Raw genomic sequence first — 23,976 nt, 5'->3', positions numbered from 1 at the left:
GCATACCCCTGTTTTTGAACTCCTTGTTGGCTCCATGCATTTGGAGCAGTGCCCTGTACTGGTGATGCAGGGATTATCGTCCGATTTGGTTTTAGGCCTACCCTGGTTGCAGATGCATAATCCCACGTTTAACTGGAATACTGGGGATCTTACCTAATGGGGTAATGAATGCATGAAGTCATGTTTTTCTGTTAATTTTATTTCTCACCCTGAGGAGGTGAACACTCTACCTGAGTTTATTCAGGACTTCGCTGAGGTTTTTTCTAAAAAGGCCTCTGAAGTGTTACCTCCTCATAGAGAGTACGATTGCGCAATCGATTTGGTACCAGGAGCTAAGCTCCCTAAGGGTAGGATATTTAATCTCTCTTGTCCCGAACGTGAAGCCATGAGAGAGTATATCCAGGAATGCCTGGCCAAGGGTTACATTTGCCCCTCTACTTCTCTGGTAGGTGCTGGCTTCTTCTTCGTAGGGAAGAAGGATGGTGGTCTTAGGTCGTGCATCGATTACCAAAACTTGAATAAGGTCACTGTAAGGAACCAGTATCCTCTTCCTTTGATTCCTGATGTCTTCAATCAGGTTCAGGGGGCCCAATGGTTCTCTAAGTTTGATCTACGGGGGGCTTATCCCCCTCTTTGATGCGGATAAGGTTATGAGTGGAAGACTGCGTTTAACACGCCCAAAGGTCATTTCGAATACCTAGTCATGCCCTTTGGGTTGTGTAATGCTCCCGTGGTCTTCCAGAATTTCATAAATGAGATTTTAAGAGACTACCTTGGGGTATTTCTTGTAGTGTACCTTGATGACATACTGGTGTTTTCCAAGGACTGGTCCTCCCACATTGAGCATGTCAGGAAGGTGCTCCAGGTTCTTCGAGAAAACAAACTGTTTGCAAAGACCGAAAAATGTGTGTTTGGGGTGCAAGAGATACAATTTTTGGGTCAAATCCTCACTCCACATGAATGCCGCATGGACCCAGCCAAGGTTCAGGCTGTGGCTGAATGGGTCCAACCTGCCTCCCTGAAGGCGTTACAGTGCTTCCTGGGGTTTGCTAATTATTACAGGAGATTTATTGCTAACTTCTCGGTCATCGCTAAGCCTCTTACGGAACTTACTCGCAAAAGGTGCTGATCTCCTCCACTGGCCTCCTGAGGCCGTCCAGGCTTTTGAGGTCCTTAAGAAGTGCTTTATCTCGGCCCCAGTGCTGGTTCAGCCCAACCAAATGGAGCCATTCATCGTGGAGGTTGACGCCTCCGAGGTGGGAGTGGGTGCTGTCTTGTCCCAGGGTACCAGGTCCCTCACCCATCTCCGTCCCTGTGCCTACTTCGCCAGGAAGTTTTCACCCACTGAGAGTAACTATGACATTGGCAACCGCGAACGCTTAGCCATTAAATGGGCATTTGAAGAGTGGCGCCACTTCCTGGAGGGGGCTAGGCACCAGGTAACGGTCCTTACCGACCACAAGAATCTGGTTTTCCTAGAATCTGCCCGGTGGCTAAACCCGAGACAAGCTCGATGGGCGTTGTTTTTTACTAGATTCAACTTTGTGGTCACCTATAGGGCTGGGTATAAAAATATTAAAGCTGATGCACGGTCACGTAGCTTCATGGCCAGCCCTCCTTCGGAGGAAGATCCTGCTTGTGTTTTGCCCCCAGGTATAATCATTTCCTCTGTTGATTCCGACTTAGTCTCCGAAATTGCGGCTGATCAAGGTTAAGCTCCCGGGAACCTTCCTGAGAACAAGCCGTTTGTTCCCCTGCAATTCCGGCTAAGGGTACTCAGGGAGAATCATGACTCTGCACTATCTAGCCATCCAGGCATCCTGGGTACCAAGCACCTCATTGGCAGAAACTATTGGTGGCCTGGGTTGCTTAAAGACGTTAAGGCCTACGTCGCCGCTTGTGAAATTTGTGCTAGGTCCAAGACCCCCAGGTCCCGACCAGCGGGCTTACTATGTTCTTTGCCCATTCCCCAGAGACCTTGGACACATATCTCCTTGGATTTTATCACCGATCTGCTTCCATCTCAAGGCAAGTCGGTGGTGTGGGTTGTAGTAGACCGCTTCAGTAAGATGTGCCACTTTGTGCCCCTCAAGAAACTACCCAATGCTAAGACGCTAGCTACCTGGTTTGTCAAACACATCCTGCGTCTCCATGGGGTTCCTGTCAATATTGTTTCTGACAGAGGGGTACAATTTGTTTCATTGTTTTGGAGAGCCTTCAGTAAGAAGTTGGAGATTGATCTGTCCTCCTCGGACTTCCATCCTGAAACTAATGGCCAAACAGAGGACTAATCAGTCTCTAGAACAATATTTAAGGTGTTTTATCTCTGACTGTCAATATGATTGGGTCTCCTTAATTTCCCGCGCTGAATTTTTCCTTAACCCCTTAAGGACGCAGCCTAGTTTTGGCCTTAAGGCTCAGAGCCCATTTTTCAAATCTGACATATTTCACTTTATGTGGTAATAACGTCGGAATGCTTAAACCTATCCAAGCGATTCTGAGATTGTTTTCTCGTGACACTTTGGGCTTCATGTTCGTGGTAAAATTTGGTCGATATATTCAGTGTTTATTGGTGAAAACGTGCAAAATTTAGAGAAAATTTTGAAAAAAATTGCATTTTTCAGAATTTAAATGCATCTGCTTGTAAAACAGACGGTTATACCACCCAAAATAGTTACTAGTTCACATTTCCCATATGTCTGCTTTAGATTGGCATCGTTTTTTGAACATTTTATTTTTCTTGGACGTTACAAGGCTTAGAACATAAACAGCAATTTCTCATATTTTTAAGAAAATTTCAAAAGCCTTTTTTTTAAGGTACCTCTTGAGTTCTGAAGTGGCTTTGAGGGGCCTATGTATTAGAAACCCCCATAAAACACCCCATTTTAAAAACTAGACCCCTCAAAGTATTTAAAACAGCATTTAGAAAGTTTTTTAACCCTTCAGGCATTTCACAGGAATTAAAGCAAAGTGGAGGTGAAATTTGCAAATTTCATTTTTCTTGCTGAATTTCAATATTATTCCATTTTTTTGTGTAACACAGAAGGTTTTACCAGAGAAATACTACTAAATATGTATTGTCCAGATTCTGCAGTTTTTAGAAATGTCCCACATGTGGCTCTAGTGCGCTCGTGGACTAAAACACAAGCCCCAGAAGCAAAGAAGCACCTAGTGCATTTTGAGGCCTCTTTTTTATTAGAATATATTTTAGGCAGCATGCCAGGTTTGAAGAGGTGTTGAGGTATCAAAGAAATGGAAACCCACTAGAAGTGACCCCATTTTGGAAACTAGACCCCTCAAGGAATTCATTTACGGTTGTTGTTATCATTTTGACCACACCGTTTTTTCACAGCACCTATTTGAATTGGGCTGTGAAATTAAAAAAATGATATTTTTTCCATTAAGATGTAATTTTTGTTCAAAATTTCTTATTTTCACAAGGAATAAAACACCCCATTTTGTTGCCCAATTTGTCCTTAGTGCGGCAATACCCCATTTGTGGTGATAAACTGATGTTTGGGCCCATGGCAGGACTCAGAAGGAAAGGACCACCATTTGGCCTACTGGAGCTTTTCTGGTGCTAAGTCATGTATGCAGAAGCTCCTGAGGTACCAGTACAGTTGAAACCCCCGAGAAGTGACCCCATTTTAAAAACTACACCCCTTAAGACATTCATCTAGAGGTGTAGTGAGCATTTTGTCCCCACAGTTACTGTGTAAAAGATAATGCGCAGCAGATGGTGCAGAGTGAAATTTGCAATTTCCTATACATATATGCCATTTCAGTGTCCGATATATTGTGCCCAGCATTAGCCACCGGAGACATACACCCCATAAATTGTAATGTGGGTTCTCCCGGGTACGGCAATACCCTACATGTGGCTGTTATTAGCTGCCTGGGCACACGGCAGGGCTTAGAAGGGAAGGACCACCATTTGGCCTACTGAGGATTTTCTGGTTTAAAGTCATGTATGCAGAAGCCCCTGAGGTACCAGTACAGTTGAAACCCCCGAGAAGTGACCCCATTTTAAAAACTACACCCCTTAAGACATTCATCTAGAGGTGTAGTGAGCATTTTGTCGCCACAGTTACTGTGTAAAAGATAATGCGCAGCAGATGGTGCAGAGTGAAATTTGCAATTTCCTATACATATATGCCATTTCAGTGTCCGATATATTGTGCCCAGCATGTGCCACAGGAGACATAAACCCCATAAATTGTAATGTGGGTTCTCCCGGGTACGGCAATACCCTACATGTGGCTGTTATTTGCTGCTTGGGCACATGGCAGGGCTCAAAAGGGAAAGATGAGGGGGATAAGCTGTGCGGAGTGCATCAGGGTAAATTATAAATCAAGGGATGTATGGTAAATTTTAAAACAATCTTTTATACAGAGCCCTGGTTTTTCGGGACACGTGTCGCATTGGTGTATTGAGTCCTTCCTTATCCCCCTCTTATAGCACACTTTGCACCTCTTTTGACTCTTTCCCTTTCCACCGGTTTGGGGAACTTCTCCTGGAAAGTGTTGCCCTGGTACGATGCGTGTGGCCTCGCTTCCAGAAGTACTGGGTGCCCCTCCTTCCTGGTCGCAAAAAATTAGGTTCTTTATAACCACCTCTTGAAATTCCAGGAAAGTTCCCCTCTGGCCTGCACATCGACGTAGCACGTACGCATTGTACAATGCCATCTGTATGATGTGCACGGCCAGCTTCTTATACCACACCCTCGATTTCCGCATAGCGCTGTAGGGCTTCAGGACTTGATCTGACAAGTCCACCCCTCCCATGTACCTATTGTAGTCCAGGATGCAATCTGGTTTGGGGGTCTCTGTACTGGTACCTCGTACAGGTACATGGGTACTGGTGTGGCCATGTATTGTTGTCAATACAAGGACATCTCTCTTGTCCTTGTACTTGACACACAATATGTTGCTGCTAGAATGTGCCCTGCTCTCACCCCTTCTGAGTGTTTGCCCAAGCAGTGTTTTAGGGAGGCCTCTAAGATTTTTTCTAGCAGTGCCGCATGCCGCAGTCCTTCTGGAAGCGAGGCAGTTGGAGTGGGACGCTGGTATAAAAATTATCCAGGTAGAGGTGGTAACCCTGGTCCAGCAGTGGGTGCACCAAATCCCACACAATTTTTGCGTTAATTCCCAGTAAGGGGGGGGCATTCTGGGGGCTGAATACTGCTGTCCTTCCCTTCATATATCCTGAATTTATATGTATACCCTGATGCACTCTCGCACAGCTTATACAACTTCACGCCATACCTTGCCCTCTTACTTGGCAGGTACTGGCGGAATTGAAGCCTCCCTTTAAAATGTACCAGGGACTCATAAATGGAAATACACTTCTCGGGGGTGTATGCTTGGGCAAACCGGGCACTGATATGGTCTAATAAGGGTCTCAGTTTATATAAACGGTCAAAACTGGGGTCATCTCGGGGTGGGCACTGCTCATTATCGGCATAATGTAGGAAGCGAAGTATTGCCTCATAACGCATCCTGGACATGGCCATACGGTACATCGGGGTGTGGTATAGGATGTCCGTGCTCCAGTAGGTCCTAATGGATGGCTTTTTCAGAAGCCCCATGTTCAAGAGCAGTCCCCAGAACTTGCCCAACTCTGCTGCGTCTACAGGAGTCCACCTCTGGGATTGGGCATAAAATGAGTTGGGGTTCTTGGTGATATACTGTTGGGCATATAAATTAGTCTGGGTGACCATTAGCTCTATAAAGTCATCAGTGAAGAAGAACTTGAAAAAGTCCATCTCACTGAACCCTGCCGTGTTAAATTTGATCCCTGGGCTGCCCGTGTACTCAGGGATTTGGGGTTCATAATGGTCTGGTGTGGGCGTCCAAATGGGGTCACTTCGATCAGGGGTATCACTTGTTGTGGGGTCACTTCTCTCAGGGATTTCTACTATGGTGGTGGTCCTGGGGCGTCTCCTAGGGGGTGGTCCCTCCTCTTCATCGCTGGATGAGGAGGTAGACAAATAAAATAGTGTATCACCATCCGACGAGTCTGTGTCGGAGGCCAGAAATGCATACGCCTCTTCAGCAGTAAATGTCCGTTGGGACATGCTTGTTGTGCTAAGACAAAATTTATATACAGCAAAAAAATAAATCCCTAACTGGGAGCAATAGGCTAGCACAACTAGCACAAATGTGTGTTTTGTTTTTAGAGAGCAAGTGGACTTCCCTGACACTAAAGCTAACTAGGGCGAGGGTTCCTAACACTAAACCTAACTAAATTTTATGTGGACTTCCCTAACGCTAAACCTAACTACGGCGACGATTCCCTGACACTAAGCCTAACTAGATTATTTCAAGCTTCCCTGACACTAAACCTAACTACGGTGACGGGTCCCTGACGCTAAACCTATCTAATTATTCTGAGCTTCCCTGACGCTAAACCTAACTACGGTGATGGATCCCTAACGCTAAGCCTATCTACGGTGACCGATTCCTGACGCTAAATTCCCTGACACTATACCTAACTACGCTTTTTGACGGTTCCCTGACACTAACTAACCCTAATACTAAACTAACCAGTTAAATTGTCAAAATTGGCTAAACTAACTATTTTTTTTTGTTTCTTTTTTTCTTTTTATATTTTTTTTTTTGTTTTATATGTTTTATATAGAAAAAAAATGAAAAAAAAATCTCCAGGGACCAAGAAATGTGGTCCTGAAGACTGAAAAGTGGTCAGTGATAGGAGATCACTGACCAAAAAACGTGGGTAGAACTCAAAGAGGAAGGGAACAGGAGTGGGTAGTGGATGGGGTGGTGGGAAGCAAAAAAAACTTTGTTTTAGAAACTTTTTTTCACTTTTTTAACTTCTTTTCTCTCTGACTCTCTGCTCACAACCGATCTCAACGCCTCGCTAACTCCAACAGGGCGTTCAGGGCGGTTGCAGCAGGATGTGAGGTCAGAGAGAGGAAGTGAAGAGAATGATCGCTGCTATTGGCTAGTTACTCACTGACTAGCCAATAGCGGCGATCGGCGAGGCGGGACCATAGTAAATGGTCCCGGCCCATTATGCTGTGATAGCGTGCTGTCAGAAACAGCAGCTATCACAGCTCATGAACGCGCCGAGCGCGCGCACCGCTGTGCTTAATGAGACCGATCGCTGATATTGGCTAGTTACTCACTGACTAGCCAATAGCGGCGATCGGCGAGGCGGGACCATAGTAAATGGTCCCGGCCCATTATGCTGTGATAGCGTGCTGTCAGAAACAGCAGCTATTACAGCTCAGGAACGCCGGGCTCGAGCACTGCTGTGCTGAATGAGACCGATCGCTGCTATTGGCTAGTTACTCACTGACTAGCCAATAGCGGCGATCGGAGAGGCGGGACCATAGTAAATGATCCCGGCCCATTATGCCGTGATAGCCTGCTGTCAGAAACAGCAGCTATCACAGCGCATGAACGCGCCGGGCGCGCGCACCGCTGTTCTAACTGCAGGACGTACTATTACGTCATGGAGCGCGAACGATACAGCTGCCATGATGTAATAGTACGTCAAGGAGCGGGAAGGGGTTAATAACCGGGTCAGTAACTAGTCAGGGGTCTCCCCCTTTTTCTGTAATTTTGGGTTTAATCCACGGTTCTCCTCCGTTTCACTTGGTGGTTCCAACAATCCTGAGGTAGATGTCGTTTATCGGGAACCGTGCACAGTCTGGGCCCAGGTTCAGAAGAACCTAGAGGCGTCCCAGAGCATACAAAAGACTCAGGCAGATAGAAGACGTTCTGCTAACCCCTTGTTTGTGGTCGGGGATCTGGTGTGGCTGTCTTCTAAAAATTTGCGCCTTAAAGTCCCGTCCCCAAAAAATTTGCTCCCCAGTATATAGGGCCGTACAAGGTAATTGAAGTCCTTAACCCCGTCTCCTTCCGACTGGAGTTACCCCCGTCTTTTCGAGTACACAACGTGTTAAATGCCTCCCTCCTTAAACGCTGCTCCCCGTCCTTGGCTCCCTCGAGGAAACCTTCGGTCCCTGTTCTCACCCCTGAAGGGGTAGAATTCGAGGTGGCCAAGATTGTGGACAACAGGATGGTCCAAGGCTCCCTCCAGTACCTGGTCCATTGGAGAGGATACGGGCCTGAGGAGAGGACTTGGGTACACGCCCGGGATGTTCACGCTGGGGTATTGCTCAGGAGATTCCATCTTCGGTTCCCCAATAAGCCAGGTCCACCTAGAAAGGGTCCAGTGGCCCCTCATAAAAGGGGGGGTACTGTAAAGGATCTGCCAGACACAGCTTCTGTGTCGACGCCCGTGGTTAGTCAGTCTGCACCTGCTCCTAAGTCTGATAGAGTGACTCCCTCTTCTACCACTCAGGCTGGGAGGCTGAGAAGTGGGAGAGCCTATCACAGCCTGGTCAGACGGAGCTAGCTCCCGTCCTCTGTCTATTTATACCTTCAATTCCGGCTTCTGCTTTGCCTGTGATTCGGCTTGTTTCCTGGCTCTGCTGCTTGTTATATTTGTCCTCTGCTTCATATTGACCCTGGCTTTACTGACTACTCTCTTGCTCTGCGTTTGGTACCTCGTACACTCCTGGTTTGACTCGGCTCGTTCACTACTCTCGTAGCTCACAGTGTTGCCGTGGGAATCTGCCCCTTTTCCCTTAGCTTCTTTGTACCCTTGTCTATCTGTCTGTCGTGCACATAGTGAGAGTAGGGACCGTCGCCCAGTTGTACGCCGTCGCCTAGGACGGGCCGTTGCAAGTAGGCAGGGACTGAGTGGCGGATAGATTAGGGCTCACCTGTCTGTCTCCCTACCCCGTCTTTACAAACAGAGTGTAGTTTTAAGGTTATGGCTGAACGGTGTATGCACTCATAAGTGAGCAAAATTGTAAATGCAGCTATGGATGACATTTGGCTACAATACAGGAGGTAATTCAGGGAAAAAAAAAAAAAAAAAAAGGGGGTAAAATGGGTCAGACTCAGCATTGATCACAAATGAGGCCCATTAACCAACTTCTAAATTAGCATAGAAATGCATACATGCGCTCTATGCAATAACTATAATTGGAAGAAAAGTACCCATCACCCCTTAATCAACTGACTAATTTTATTTTTAAAGAAATAGGAGCATTAAAGAGAGTCAGTACTTACTTAATGTCACTATAGAAGGCTGTGCCGTTTTGTCCCATCTATAATTAGAGATATTTTCAGTGATGCATGCAATTTAGTTCAATAACAAAATTCAAAGTAAACTACCAATTGTCAACTCTTCAAGCCCATTTAAATAACCACAATAAAAGCAAAATGCATAAAAGGTTTATGAAGAAGAAGTTTCAACACAATGCCTCCCCTTTATGCTTCAACAGTTCCAATGCCGCTTAGCAGTAGAAATCTATCTATGACCAGATTATTTTTGCATTTTGTACCATGGACTGATTAAAAGCTATAATTATAGCCTTAAAGGGGTTGTCCGAGATATATTTTTATTTTAAAGTTAAACACACAATGCACACATTAAGTATTCCCTAATATACTTACCTGTGCAATCTTGCTTCTGTTCTCCGTTCTGGCAGCTCTTTTCTGCCGATCACATGTCTTCTGACGTCACGTTTTCTTCCTCCTCCACTGTCGTGTCGTGTCCCGATCACATGGTCTCGCCCCAGCGAGACCTCGGATGGGACACGACACGTCACTGGAGACGTGACGTTTCTGCGCGTGCCCGCCCACCCAGCCTATGCATCTTTTCACTGTGAACGCGCCTATGCGTGTTCACAGTGAAAAAAGTGAAGAGGGACGGCACCCGCGGACTAGAGAGGTAAAGTGACCTCTGTACTTTTAGTTCTTCCCCTATCAAAGCCTACACATAGTAGGCTTTGATAGGAAATTATACAACACTATGCAGCACACGGGTCGCATGCAGCCCTTGAGGCTGTTATCTGCGGCCCGCGGGACACCGTGCACTGTTTAACAACTGGTTCCCGACCGCTGGCTGTATTTTTACGGCCAGCGGTCAGGGACGGGTCCTTAAAACCCGAGCCATAGACTTTCTACGGCTCGGGTTTTAACTTGCTGCCCGCGCGATCGGGCAGCTGAATGTCGGGACTCCGGCTGTCAGTGACTGCCGGGGACCCTGAGGAGAGGATAGAAGCAGCTTTAGCTGCTTCTGTCTTCTCCAATGTCTTTTTACACAGCGCTCAATGAACGCTGTGTATAGGAATAGAGACAGCGGCCCCGTGTCGCTGTCTCTATTCCTCCCGGTGATCATATGTGGTCACATGATCACCGGGTGCCGTTACTGACAGACTGTTGCTGGGTCTTACTAGACCCAGCACAGCCCTATTAGTGACAATCGTCACTATGAGAGGGCTGATTTCCCCTGTAACTGGGGCTGCTGTGCAGCTCCAGTTACAGTGGAAAAACATGTAAAAGAAAGAAAAAAATATATATAAAGTTCCCCAAAGGTCTTTTCTGACCTTTGAGGGACAGACCATAGTAAAAAAAAAATAGTAAAGTAAAGTGCAAAAAAAAATACAATAATAAATACACATAAAATACCCACCCCAAAAAAATACCGTTCCCCCCGCCAATCATTGTTGTAACGCTAGCGCTGACCCAATTACCCTAATATAGACATGTAATATATACAAATTTACGGTAGACAATGACGATCACAAATAAAAGGTCTATTTTAGGGTAAAACTATGTTATTACCCCAAAAAAAAATAGCTGAAACGTAAAAAAGCTTTTTTTTTTACTATTATTTTCAAACTTTATGAAAGAAAATTCTAAAATGGCAAAAAAGGTGTGTATAAAAACGATAAAAAATGAAACCTGCATTGTCTACGGAAAAAACGTCGCAAAAATCACGTCGTTAGCCCAACAAATGAAAAAGTTATAGCCATTTAACGAACACGTGCTAAAAATGGCTAAACGGTATCTGGTCCTGAAGGCGCAAAATAGCCCGGTCCTGAACTGGATAAGATCTTCTGGGGTCCTGTATCTAAGCCTACATTGTTAGGGTATGTTCACACGAGGGTGTCCATAACTGCTGAAATTACGGGGATGTTTCCGCCTGTTTTTTTTTAAGCGGAAACAGCGTAGCAAAACTTGTAAAAAACGGCCCGAAAATTCGTACCATTGATTTCAATGGGAGGCGTCGGCGTCTTTTTCCCGCGAGCAGTAAAACTGCCTCGTGGGAAAAAGAAGCGACATGCTCCATCTTCGGGCGTTTACGCCTCTGACCTCCCATTGACTTCAATGGGAGGCAGAGAAAGCGTATTTCCGTTGTTTTATGCCCGCGGCACTCAATTGCCGGAAACATGACGGAAAACGACGCGAAAAACGCAACAAAAAAAGCCGCAAAAACAACGCCAAAAAGGCTGCGATAAACGCAGCGAAAAACATCGCAAATAAAGCCGCGAAAAAAGAGGCAAAAAACGCCACGAAAAACGACAGGAAAAACGCCACGAAAGACGCAACGAAAAACGCAGAAAAAAAAACGCAAACAGCGACGCAAAAAAAAGAGGCGAAAAAGGACGCAAAAAAGGATACGATAAACGCCACGGAAAACGTTGCGAAAAACATCGCGGAAAAAGCCGCAAACAAAGAGGCAAAGAACGCCGCGAAAAACTACTGGGAAAACGCCACGAAAGACGCAACGAAAAACGCAGCAAAAATAGCCGCAAACAACGATGCAAAAAAAGAAACGATACGAAAAAGGCTACGATAAACGCAACGGAAAACACAGCAAAAAAAGACGCAAACAAACAAGCAAAAAACGGCAAGATAAACGAAGCGAAAAACGGCCCGAACAAAGCGGCAAACAAAACCGCAAACAAAGCCGCAAACAGCGCACAAAAAACTCCGGGAAAAATGACGCAAAAATCAACGTGCAGGGAGAGGTAAATCTGCCGCAAACTTCAAGACGGAATTTTGAGGCAGATATTCTTCCTGCAAAAAAACTGTGTGTGAACATGGCCTTCGTGGAGAGAGACATGAGATAGAAGAGGGTGGACGAGGGTGAGGGAGACACGAAGAGGTTTATAGACCTGAAAAGAGAAAGAAAACATAAATGTGAAAAACATAATGGGGGGAGAACATTTGCTCATCATCCTTCAAGAATGTCAGCAAGGAGACAAGTCCAGTGAAGGAGGTCAGCGGGAGGAGCAAGGACAGCTCACGTGAACTCTTGGAAGGTACGTGCACGCTCATTGCAGCCTGCAATGAGCGTGCACGGGAAAAAAGTTTCATAACAAGGAAAGATCAACAAACCAGAGCTGAACTGCATGTAAACAAGCTGTGCTAAATTCAAAGAAGAAATGTGCTAAGTAGAATTTTTTTTTAAAATGATGCTTTATTTAGGTTGTCTGTATAAGGGGTAATGTATGACACAGTTTTTGAAAAAATGTTGGTATCTCGGACAACCCCTTTAAGCTTATGTCCAGACTGCATACAGGGTTTTTAGTTTGTAACTATGGAGACACACGTTTGCATAGGACCGGTATACACAACAGATTTTTTTTAATTTTTTTTTTTTTTTTAAACCAAGGCCAATTGCAAATGTTTATTTCTTGTGTTTTCCTATGTTATAAAGCATTGAAGCAATACAAATAAAATGATGATATACAGAAAATTAAAAAAAGATACCAAAAGCAGACCAAGTTCATATCTCAGAAAGTGGATAATGGACTGAAAGTTGGCAAGTCTTGTACAGACAGCTGGGTGCTGTAGTTTCTGTGATGGTCTATGGCACAAAAATTTTACATTTTCACAGCTTAGAGCAGAGGTCTCAAACACGCAGACCGCAGGCCACAGTCGACCCCTGAAGCGGTCATCTGCAGCCTGCTGAGAGCAGGCCGAAGGAGCAGCACCGCACACATCCCCCTGTAGATAGTGCCACACCACACACTGTGGACAGCGCTAAACCCCCTATCTATATAGATACATTGGGGCTCTAGGTGTGGAATCCCCAGCCAGAGCCCTTTGGCCAGGGATTCCGCTGATGGACGAGGCCTCTCACGTAACAGTCGTATATATGGACAGTGACATCAGGGGCTCCTCCAGAAGAAGGGGGATTCCACTCCCAGAGGGAGTCATCTATAGGGGGATGTGTCGGGAATTTTCTACAGAGGGCACTGGGGCTCTATCATACGGAGGGGTGGCAGTATCTACAGAGGGCACTGTGGCACCATCTAAAAAGGGGCTGCCCAATCTTGACATTTTTGTCTCTGCCAAACGCTGCCAACTGAGCAGCCAAACTGCATTTAGCGACACAAACTGAAAAACTGGATTGTTAAAATAAGCACGTGGCGCAAACTCACAAATTTCCAGTAAGTTTAAACCAAGTGGTATTATTATAGTAATATAGTATTGTTATAGTAGTTCAAATAACGAATTGATTAACAATAATTTTGTATTTGATCAAATTTGAAAGGAATGCGGCCCGTCAACTTCTTATTTTTTCTATGTGCGGCCTATTTACCTGGCCAAGTTTGAGACCCCTGGCTTAGAGGCAATGTACACTCTTGAAATAGACCTTTTTTATTAATAAAACAAAAACCCCCCCAAAAAAAACACTTTGTGTGATTGGTGCAACTTTCTAAATACTTTTTATTTAAAAAAATAATAATCTTTGAGATACAGCTGCTTTGTATCCTGTATACAGAGCAGCTGTATCTTGAGCGGAGACCTGAATCTGTCAGGTCAGCAGCACAGACGGTTCAGTCAAAGTAGTTCCTGCGTGTCTGACACGCAGGATCTACCGGTTATCCATCACATCTAAGTTACAAACTTAGATGGGTAACAGCTCGATCCTGGGTGTCAGAGAAATGCAGGACTCGCTGCCACTGAACCCGTCAGTTCCGCTGACCTGAGAGATACAAGTTTTAACGCTCGATACTGCTGCTCTGTATCCTGTAAAGTAAAACATTTTAATTTAAAAAAAAAAAGTATTTAGAAAGTTGCACCAAACACACTGATACATTTTTATGAGGGCGAGTCAAAAATTACCTGCACTCTGGCTGTAGAATTTATTTTTAATCAACTTTCAGAAAAGACAAACATAATTTTTCAAAATAATCTTCCTGCTTTTCAATACACTTTGTTCATCTGTCATCAAGCTTCCGTATTCCTACATTAAAAAATGCTTTAGGCTAAAATGCGAACCACGAATGCACCACGGTCTTCACCTCTTCATCAGACTTGAATCTTCTTTCTCGTAGGGGACCAAACAGGTGCTAATCCACTGATATGCATCAAATAGAATCAGTTCACGCGCACGCTTAATGTGGTCATCAGTTGTAGACGGGCGTCTGTCTACCCATTTATACACACTTCTTCGCGACAAAACACTTTCTCGATACTGTGCATAAAGTCTTTGATAAATATTGGTACCAGAAACACCCTTAGGCTATGTTCACACGGAGTATTTTGGGGGAGGAATATCTGCCTCAAAATTCAGTTTGGAACTTTGAGGCAGATTTTCCTCTCCCTACACGCCGATCTTCGCCCGCGGCCATTGAGCGCCGCGGGCATAAAACAGCGCAAAATACGCTTTCTCTGCCTCCCATTGAAGTCAATGGGAGGTCAGAGGCGGAAGCGCCCGAAGATAGGGCATGTCGCTTCTTTTTCCCGCGAGGCAGTTTTACTGCTCGCGGGAAAAAGACGCCGACGCCTCCCATTGAAATCAATGGGAGGCATTTTCGGGCCGTTTCTGCAGAGTTTTGCGACGCGGTTTCCGCGTCAAAAAACTCGGCAAAATACCCCGTGTGAACATAGCCTTAGACCACAAAAAAACAAATCACTGCACGCTGCTCTTCTTTCATGCAAATGACAAGTGGGGCAGCCATTGTTTCCCGCACTGTAATCACAAACAGACGTGCAAGTTTGAACGTGTTACAGCAGTGACTGGGGAGACAGCGGCCTCATACGGAAAGTGCAACTGAAGTTTTAATATAACTGGACTGCAGATAATTTATAACTCACCCTCGTATTAATAAAAAAAAATATTAAAATATATACATATACACAAACTTCAAAGGAGTACATAACCTTTAAATTGTTTAAACAATTGTATTTTACTTCAACGATCATGCAAAGACACTACTACTTACCAACTCAGTTTGGCAATTCTGACAGATGTACTTATCTGTTCCATTTTGTCCAAAATTCATACACTCTGCACAGATCATTTTTCCATATACTTTGGAGAAGAGAGTGGGTGCAAACACACCTGGAACATGAAAATATTCTTAAAGATTGTACAGCTGATAATACATACAAAGTGCATATTGTATGGTGCAAATTATTAGTATATTAAATCTACTGTACATACACAAAGCAATCAGAGGTCAGTTTTGAGAACAAAAATGTAAGTAAAAATAAATAAATCAGGGAACTCAGAGGGAGAAAAGCAAAAAGCACAGATTAAATTTTTTTTTAAATTACCTCAGTATGCTGGAGGTGTTTCTCTAGTGAGCTTTCCAGCATCTATAATGCCAGCTACAGGTAATTAACTATTTTATGCACAATTAAGTTTACTTGTGGCCTTGCACTTTGTTTGGGAATATGATCTAGACAGTTTTCCCTGGATAAATTTAGTGTGATGGATTAGACTACATTACAACTTTGTGGCTGGAAGAGTTGATGGTCTCGTTTGAGAGTGCCATAATGGAACGTGACGACATGTGTGACCACCTCACTGCTGCAAACAGGTAGACAGAGGACATTGAGGGACACACATTATATTTAGAGTCAAGGGCCACTTGATTGTTGGGGTTCCAAGCTGTGGGGCCTCCAGCAATCAGACAATTATCACCTATCTAGTTTATTAGGAATTCTGGTAAAACCTCATTAAAGGTGGTTTAGGGCAGGAAAATGGAGCTATAATTTATTTCCATTTCATCTAAATAACTCCAAAAATTCTTTAGAGTTGGTCAAACCTCTGTTTTATGATTAGAACTACAATTCCCAATATACTGTAGTCATAGGATAAAAATTCAATTTGCAGATACCACTATATCAGTATTTACAGTTTTTTTTATTAACCTCTATAATAAAGCCATATTTAGTGAGAAGAAAGATTTAGGCCCTGTTCACACGGAGTTTTTTGACACGTTTTTTGACGCGGAAAACGCGCCAAAAACGCGCCAAAATGACTCCCATTGATTTCAATGGGAGACGGAGGCGTTTTTTTACCGCGAGTAAAAAAAACGCCTCGCGGCAAAAAGGAGGGACATGACCCTTCTTGATGCGGTTTCCGCGTCCAAAACCGCATTGAAAGCAATGGGGACACGTCAAAAAACACCTCGAACTAGTGAGGTGTTTTCTGACGAGTATATTGCCGAGAGTTTTGGAGGAGTTTCTTGCAGTCTCCTGCTGCTAGTCCAGCCCAGAAAGGGGCTGTCATTTCCTGTCTGCTCGTGGAGGCTGAAAAACATCGTGGACAGAACTCAGGGATACAGAAAACCGAAGTCCTGCATCCAAATACAAGTAAGTGCAATTGCTCCTATGTTCCATACATGCTATACATGTATGGAGCTGTGCATTTTTTTTTTAGAATTTTTTTTTTAATTTTTTTTTCTGATTTTTTTTTTAGATTTTTTTTTTCAATTTTTTTATTTTTAATTTTTTAATTTTGTTATGCAGTTGTTCATGGATGTCATCTCTTTTTTATTTTTTTTTAACATTTCAGGAACAGAAATGACGACAGCAGAGGTGTACCACCGAATGGACATTGATGTTGGGAAATTGATTCAAGAAGTAAGTATACTTTTTTTTTTTTAATGTGGGCCTGTTCACATCAGCGTGGTTTCCGCTGAGGGGTTCCGTCGGTGCTTTCAGTCAGGGGAACCCCTCAACGGAAAGGCAAGTGTGAAGTGGTGACAGATCCGTTGCTAATGGTTTCTGTTTGTCCCCGTTGTGCAAAGGGTTCTGTCGTTTCGACTGAACCAATACCGCAGTGTAGGGAATCCCATTAGCAACGGATCCATCAGCATTGAAGTCAATGATGATGCAAACAGAAAACAATGTTTTTTTTAATGTGGGCCTGTTCACATCAGCGTGGTTTCTGCTCAGGGGTTCCGTCGGTGCTTTCAGTCAGGGGAACCCCTCAACGGAAAGGCAAGTGTGAAGTAAGTTCCGTTTGCATCACCATTCATTTCAATGGTGACAGATCCGTTGACAGAAGGCTGTCAGGCTGGGTTCACACGACCATGTTACGTCTGTAATGTACGGAACGTATTTCAGCCGGAAGACCCGGACCGAAGACAGTGCAGGGAGCCGGGCTCCTAGCATCATAGTGATGTACGACGCTAGGAGTCCCTGCCTCGCTGCAGGACAACTGTCCCGTACTGTAATCATGATTACAGTACGGGACAGTAGTTCCACGCAGAGGCAGGGACTCCTAGTGTCGTACATCACTATGATGCTAGGAGCCCGGCTCCCTGCACTGTCTTCGGTCCGGGTCTTCCGGCCGAAATACGTTCCGTACATTATGGACGTAACATGGTTGTGTGAACCCAGCCTCATGCGTGTGAAAACCTCGGCAAAAACAGCCTGAAAAACCGCCTGGAAAACCACGTCAAAAACCACGTCAAAAACCACGTCAAAAACCACATCAAACATGAAAACCTCCAGGGTCAGTTTTTACAGGAGGAATTTTCCTCCTGCAAAAAACTCCGTGTGAACAGGGCCTTAAAGTGGTTTTCCAGGACTTTTATATTGATGGCCTCTTCGGATCTGTCATCAATATAAGATAGGTGGGGGTCCATCTCAGTAGCCTTGCCAATCAGCTGACTGAAGGGGCTGCAGCACATTACACTTCCGTAGCGGCTGTGCCTGGGTTTGCAGCTTCCCAGAAACAGCCGCTACGGAAATGTACGGTGCTGTGCCTGGCAAACACTAAAGAGGCCGCGGCGACAAATGCGGTGGCCCCTTCAGTCAGCTGATCGGTGCGGGTGCCGATAGGCCATCACTATAAAAGTCCTGGAAAACCCCTTCTTTAACTTGGTTTCTCATGAACAGCTCAAGGGGGAGTGGGGGGATTCCAACCATTCCTAAGCACTCCGATACCATTAGATTTTTTTTCTTTAATCTGAAAGGGGTATTCTGAGGAGAAACATTTTTTTAAATGACATATTTAAAGTGTCTGATAGGTTAGAATCTAAAATATATAAATGCAGAAATCCACACACATGCACGGACAAGCTTTACCCTTCGACCTCCAAACGGTTTCGGTCTTATGGATATGCCATGAATGTGTTTTGTTTTTTTATTGGAAATACTTTTCAAATCAATTTACAGTGGCCTAATAATTTTTTACCTTTTAGCTGTAGTATACAGAATGCTTAACACTAGCATGAAAAAGGCGTCATATGTTATGAGTTACTGTCTCTTTAAATTTGTATTGTTTATTTCTGTTTCCATGGCATTCCACGTGACACACATAAGTAGCGTGATCATGTATTCTGTCATTAGAAGGCTCGCTGTGGCCTGTAATAGTCTCCGTTCATACCCTTTTTTTATTGAGCAATAAAGTAAAGAAGAAGAAAATTTTAAACTGGGCGAGTGCCACTTTTTCTCGACATTTGCACTATTTTGAATAAATTGCTGTTGGGTTTCAATTTTTTTTACACTTCCAATTAATGTTAAGCAAGGCCTTCAACACTTGGAAGACTCTTCAGAAGCAGCACTTGTCCTGCACTCTTTCTATACTGTAAAATCTTGTTCTAAAGCTTTGTGGGGAGGTTTAGGTAGATAACTAGTTGTGTTGTTGTTTCATGAATCGGACAGACTTTTATGCTTAGATTTCAAAATACTGTCAATTGCCAAGTTTCTTAAATGACCACACGCATTAGCCTACAACTCACAGGTTTCTTACCTCCAACAGAAATGAAGAGGAGAGCAGAGCCCACACCAGCCGAGCGACTGTTAAATCTTTGTTCCCGATGCTTTATTCCTCCAATCACCATGCACAACCCCTAAAAGTCAACAGAGCATGTTTGAGAATGCTTGCGAATTATTGAATGCATTCATTACAAATAGATTCTTATGAAATACTGTTTTATAGTCAATATTTAAAAAATAAAAACTTTACATATTAAGAATTTGAAATGCAGAGGACTCACAGGAACTAAGAGGACACACCCCAGCAATGTGCCAGTCAGGGCAGACTTCACCACTTCCTCATAGCACTTATCATCCTCCCTCGCCCCCTTAATCAGTGCAGTGATGTAGAAGGTCAGTTCGGTAATTGAGCCAAATGTAGCATTCACCACTGCTCCCAATGCAAAGTTACTCTGAGCTGAGATACTACAGAGTTTCACAAGATGGCAGCAGAAGAAATAAAAAAATAAAAATAAAAAAAACAAAAACACAGGACACGTTAACAGTACACACAAAATACAATGTAAAGCCTTAGCACGCTGTTTTAACTGTGAAACACACACACACTAGATTATATATACACACACACGCATATATAAAAAAATCGACCTGACAAAACACACCATGTGAACATACCCCAGCTCCTCTTATGATCTAAGGATGCTGCTTTCACCCAAACCCACCCCCTCTTAAGCTTTATACTTAATCTCTGATTGTTCATATTATTTTCTATGTATAGGAACACATTGGAGTGCTGCTTTCCATTACAGAAACCAATTGGGGGAAAAAAAAAAAAAAAGAAATAAAGCTTGGCAGCTACACATTAACGGAGGTACATGAGCCCCAGTAAGGAGAATGGATCCCAAAAAAATAGGAGGGATTCTCCCATCTGTGAACATAAATTCTTATAGTTGCATTTCTGAGCACAATAATAATGAGCTCTAATGGCAGAATTAATAAAGTAAAAATGTAATGGTTGATAAAATCAATACTTTTGATAAAACGTATGTAGACATTTTTCTTGCTCGTCTAGGGTAGTTGTAAACAGAAGTGAAAAATAAAGCCATAGTAAATATTTTAAACACTTCCCGCCACAGCCATTTCTCGATTTTAATTTTTTCCTCCTCACCTTCCAATAATTTTCAAACCAAAAATTGTTCTTTGGGACTCCTACAAAACTTATTTATGGCCTGTTCTTGGGTGACGAATATAAAAATATGGCAAAATACAAGTTATCATAAAGACCTAAATCTTGTTGGATGCAAAGTTGTTCATTCACATACTCAACAGGTAACACCAGAAGCGGCGCATGAGCATTTACACCGTTTGGGTATGTTCACACGTATTAAAAAATACAAGGCAGATTTCAAAAGAAAACAGCCTCTGAATCCAGGCATTTTTGGAGCTGATTTTCAATGTGTTTTTTGGAGTTTGCAAGCGTATTTTTCAGAATCAATGGAAAATCAGCTCCAAAAACAGCTCAAGAAGTGACATGCTACTGTTTACAAGCAGTTTTTTTGGGGGTTTTTTTCTTAAATCCAGCAGCATAAAAATACGCCTTATATGAACACCACCATCTATTTTCCATTGTATTAATAAGAAATTCCTTGCAGGTGTATTTCAAGTATATTTTAGAGAGTAATACGAGCATTTTACTCTCCAAAATGCCTGAAAGCTGTGTGAACATAACCGTATAAGATAAACGGGAGGATTCATCCCTGTGTTCTTATACCAAGTTACCCCATGGATTAGCTGGATTGTTGATTTTGCTGCACTTATTACACCTTGTGTGCAATGGGCATATTTAATTTATAAAAAACCTTTTATGTATGTGTGACACATACATTTTGTATTTAACAAATTGGTGCTTGGCCGATTTTATTTTATTTTTTTTTTAAATAAGAGGATTGCCTCTTCACCCAAACAAAGACCTATTTTTTGTTTGTGGTGCCCGCCGCCAAAGATGTACAAAGGTGCACTTACCTTGCTATAGCCATTCCAATGTAGTAGGACAGCGGTATTATGGAGAGCAAAGAAAGTGTGAATTTCACAGGGGAGCTTGTGTAATTGTTGTGACTGTCCACATAGCCAAGTACCAGCGACACAATTACCAATACTAGAAGATCTGCAAGAAATAGTTAAGGTGCTTGCCTGAAAACATAGTGATAGGAAAGAGAGAATACTTTATCAGATTGCAAACTCTCACCCGCCAGAAAATGTATCTGCCCACTTAAGCCAGGTTCCCATGAATCAGATACGCTGCGTAAAACTATGCAGCATATCCGACCTAGAACCCACAGCTCATTCGGTCCGAAAAGCCGCACCGAATTTCCACTGCATAAAGCAATGCTAGAAAATAAAAAATAAAAAAAGTTTTATACTTACCCTGGACGTAGTGATGATGCGTGCCTCAGTTGTCGTGCACCCCGGACTCTTGGGGTGACGCTGCAACCCATGTGACCGCTGCAGTCTGCGATTTGATGCAGTAGTCACATGGGATGAAACGTCATCCCAGGAGGCCAGCCTGGAAGAACAGAAGAAAGCGTCGCTATGACAATGCCCGGGTGGTAAGTCTAAAGGCTTACTTTTTTTCCCTGAGTTGCGACTTTTGGCTATTTGATGCAGGTTTTACATCTTCATTGAATTCACTGGGGAAAACCCACAACAGAAAGCAACGAAAACACATCGTAAATGGACATGCTGCGGATTTAACCCCTTAACGACCGGCATATAGTGTTTCTACGTCGGCCGTTAAGGGTAGTTCTTCTGAAGCGCCGCCTTTTCACGTCAGCGCTTCAGAAGTTTTTCCGCATCAGGCAGGGTGCTCCTGAAGCCCGGGCTGTTGCTAAGAGCCTCGGGCTTCAGGGCAATGATCGGGCTTTAGGGCAACGATTGGAGACTACTAGCAGTCGTCCCAGATCATGTTTAACCCCTCAGATGTGGTGCTCAATAGCAAGTGCCACTTCCGAGTGGTTTCAGAGGGAGGGGGCTCCCTCTCTCACACCACTGGCATCCCGCGATACAATCGCTGGGTGCGGATGGTTTCTATGGCAGCCTGGGTGCCCTAGCAAAGGCCCCCAGTTCTGCCATTAGATAATGCCCGTTAGGCCATGCCAGAGTCCGGGCCTAACAGATGCCTGTCCGTTTTACACAGACAGGCATAATACACTGCAATACAGAACTATTGTAGTGTATCATAAAAGCGATCAAGAGATCGCACCGTAAATCCCCCTAGTGGCACTAATAAAACAGTTAAAAAGTTTAATAAAGTTTCTAATAAAAGTCCCAAGTAAAAAAAAAAATAAATACATTACCCTTACAAAATGCTTTAGGGAAAAAACTGAAAAGTTACAAATTTGGTATCATCGCATCTGTAACTATCCCAACTCTAAAACGATTGCATTATTTAACCCGCATGGTGAACGCCTTAAAAAATAAAATGAAAAAAACAATGCCAGAATTGCTGTTTTCTATACATCAGGTCTTAAAAAAAAAAAAAAAAAAAAGTGATCAAAAAAAAAAGTCGCATGTACTGCAAGATGGTACCAATAAAAACAAGACCTCCCTCTAAAAAAAAAAAAAAAAAAAAAAAAAAAGGAGTTAGGGCTCTTAATATATGGCGACAAAAACAAATTTAGAAAAAAAAAAAAAATAGTGTGTAAAAGTGGTAAAACATGAAAAAATATATATATAAAATTTGGTGTCGCAATGACCCACTGAATAAAGTTATGTTCTTTATACCATGTTCAAAACGGGCTATCTTCAGGCCATAAACGTCCCGAGAAACGGCTGAAAAATCAGTAGCAGAACGCCTCCAAACATCTGCCCATTGATTCCAATGGGAAAACGTCGTTCTGTACCGAAGGGGCATTTATGCTGCAGTTTTGAAAAACGGCCGCGTTAAAAAACGCCCGCAAAAAAGTGCACGTCACTTCTTGAGCAGTTCTTCATTGCCTCTATAGAAAAACCGCTCCAAAAAACGGCCGTAAAAAACACTGCGAAAACCGCTAGTTAATTAAAATACGACTGAAAATCAGGAGTTGTTTTCCCTTGTTTTTTACTAAGCGTGTGAACATAGCCTAAGCGGCGTAAATTTAAGACTCGAAAAAGTGGCGAAATTTCAGTTTTCCTATTACCCCACCAAAAAAATCAATAAATTATAAGTACCCCAAAATGGTGCTATTAAACAATACAACTTTTCACACAAAAAACACACAGCTAGGTCGACGCAAAAATAAAAACTCTAGTTCTTTGAATGAGACGATGGATAAACTTAATATTGCTTGGTCACTAAAGTTTAATACCTTCGGTATTAAAGGGGTTAAAATCCACACTGTAGGTCAATTTATGAACATTTTCACTGCATGTTTTTTTCCGCAGCGTGGGCATGAGATATTCTAAATCTCATTCACTTTGCTGCGCATGTAAATTCTGCGGAACTTCCCCGCAGAATTCAATTACAGGTATTCTGTAGTGTTTATGCTACGTGGGAACCCGGCCTCACGGTTTGACAAGCACAGATTGTAGCGGATAAAATTGTTCCAATACTAACAAAATAGCTGAATTAGAAATCAGACAAAAAAAAAAAAAAAAAAGTCCCAATATTGACAATGAATGACTGAGGTCAAAATCAGATAACCCAAGACTGGCCAAATACATAACAGTCTTTCATTCAATTTGATACCTTAGATAGATTTTGTTTTATCAAATGGATTCAATGTTCGTTCCATAATAAAAAAAAAAAAATATTCAAATGAGTCAATCTATACAACGCTAGTAGAAGATGGGAAGGGCAGGCATTGATGACATCAGGGCCCTGTGGCTACAGCCTATAGCTGCACGGCAGTGACTGGTTTTTAGCAGCCACTGTCGCTCTCCCTGAATCATGGGGCAGTGGTCGCTAAAAAGCATTTCCAGGTAGAGCTACTGCCCGAACACCTCTAGAAAAAGGATTTAAAGGCCATGTACACCTTTGAAGGGCATTTGTCTTTCTTTATAAAACACAGGTCAGTGTGTTTGGTGTAACTTTTTAATTAATCTTTAAAGAATAAAAGGAAAACTAATTTTTAAATCGACACAGCAGCTCTGTATCGAGAATACAAAGCAGCTGTATCTTTCGCCATGGTCTGAATCCATC

The 23,976-nt window shown here is 43.2% G+C and overlaps 1 protein-coding gene across 1 annotated transcript in view; it reads right to left on the bottom strand.

Moving 5' to 3' along the window:
* LOC142747990 (uncharacterized) overlaps positions 1 to 23,976 on the bottom strand; it is a 113,835-nt gene that overhangs the window by 49,323 nt on the left and 40,536 nt on the right. The window contains exons 10-14 of the mRNA XM_075855103.1: positions 20,823 to 20,964; positions 19,082 to 19,265; positions 18,835 to 18,934; positions 15,068 to 15,186; positions 9,108 to 9,145 (exon numbers count right to left, since the gene is read on the bottom strand). Of these exons, the coding sequence (XP_075711218.1) occupies positions 9,108 to 9,145; positions 15,068 to 15,186; positions 18,835 to 18,934; positions 19,082 to 19,265; positions 20,823 to 20,964 (583 nt within the window). The remainder of the gene's footprint in view (positions 1 to 9,107; positions 9,146 to 15,067; positions 15,187 to 18,834; positions 18,935 to 19,081; positions 19,266 to 20,822; positions 20,965 to 23,976) is intronic.

This window comes from Rhinoderma darwinii, chromosome 3, assembly GCF_050947455.1.
Source record: "Rhinoderma darwinii isolate aRhiDar2 chromosome 3, aRhiDar2.hap1, whole genome shotgun sequence".
Lineage (NCBI taxonomy): Eukaryota > Metazoa > Chordata > Amphibia > Anura > Rhinodermatidae > Rhinoderma > Rhinoderma darwinii.
This window is presented reverse-complemented; position numbering and strand designations above follow the sequence as displayed.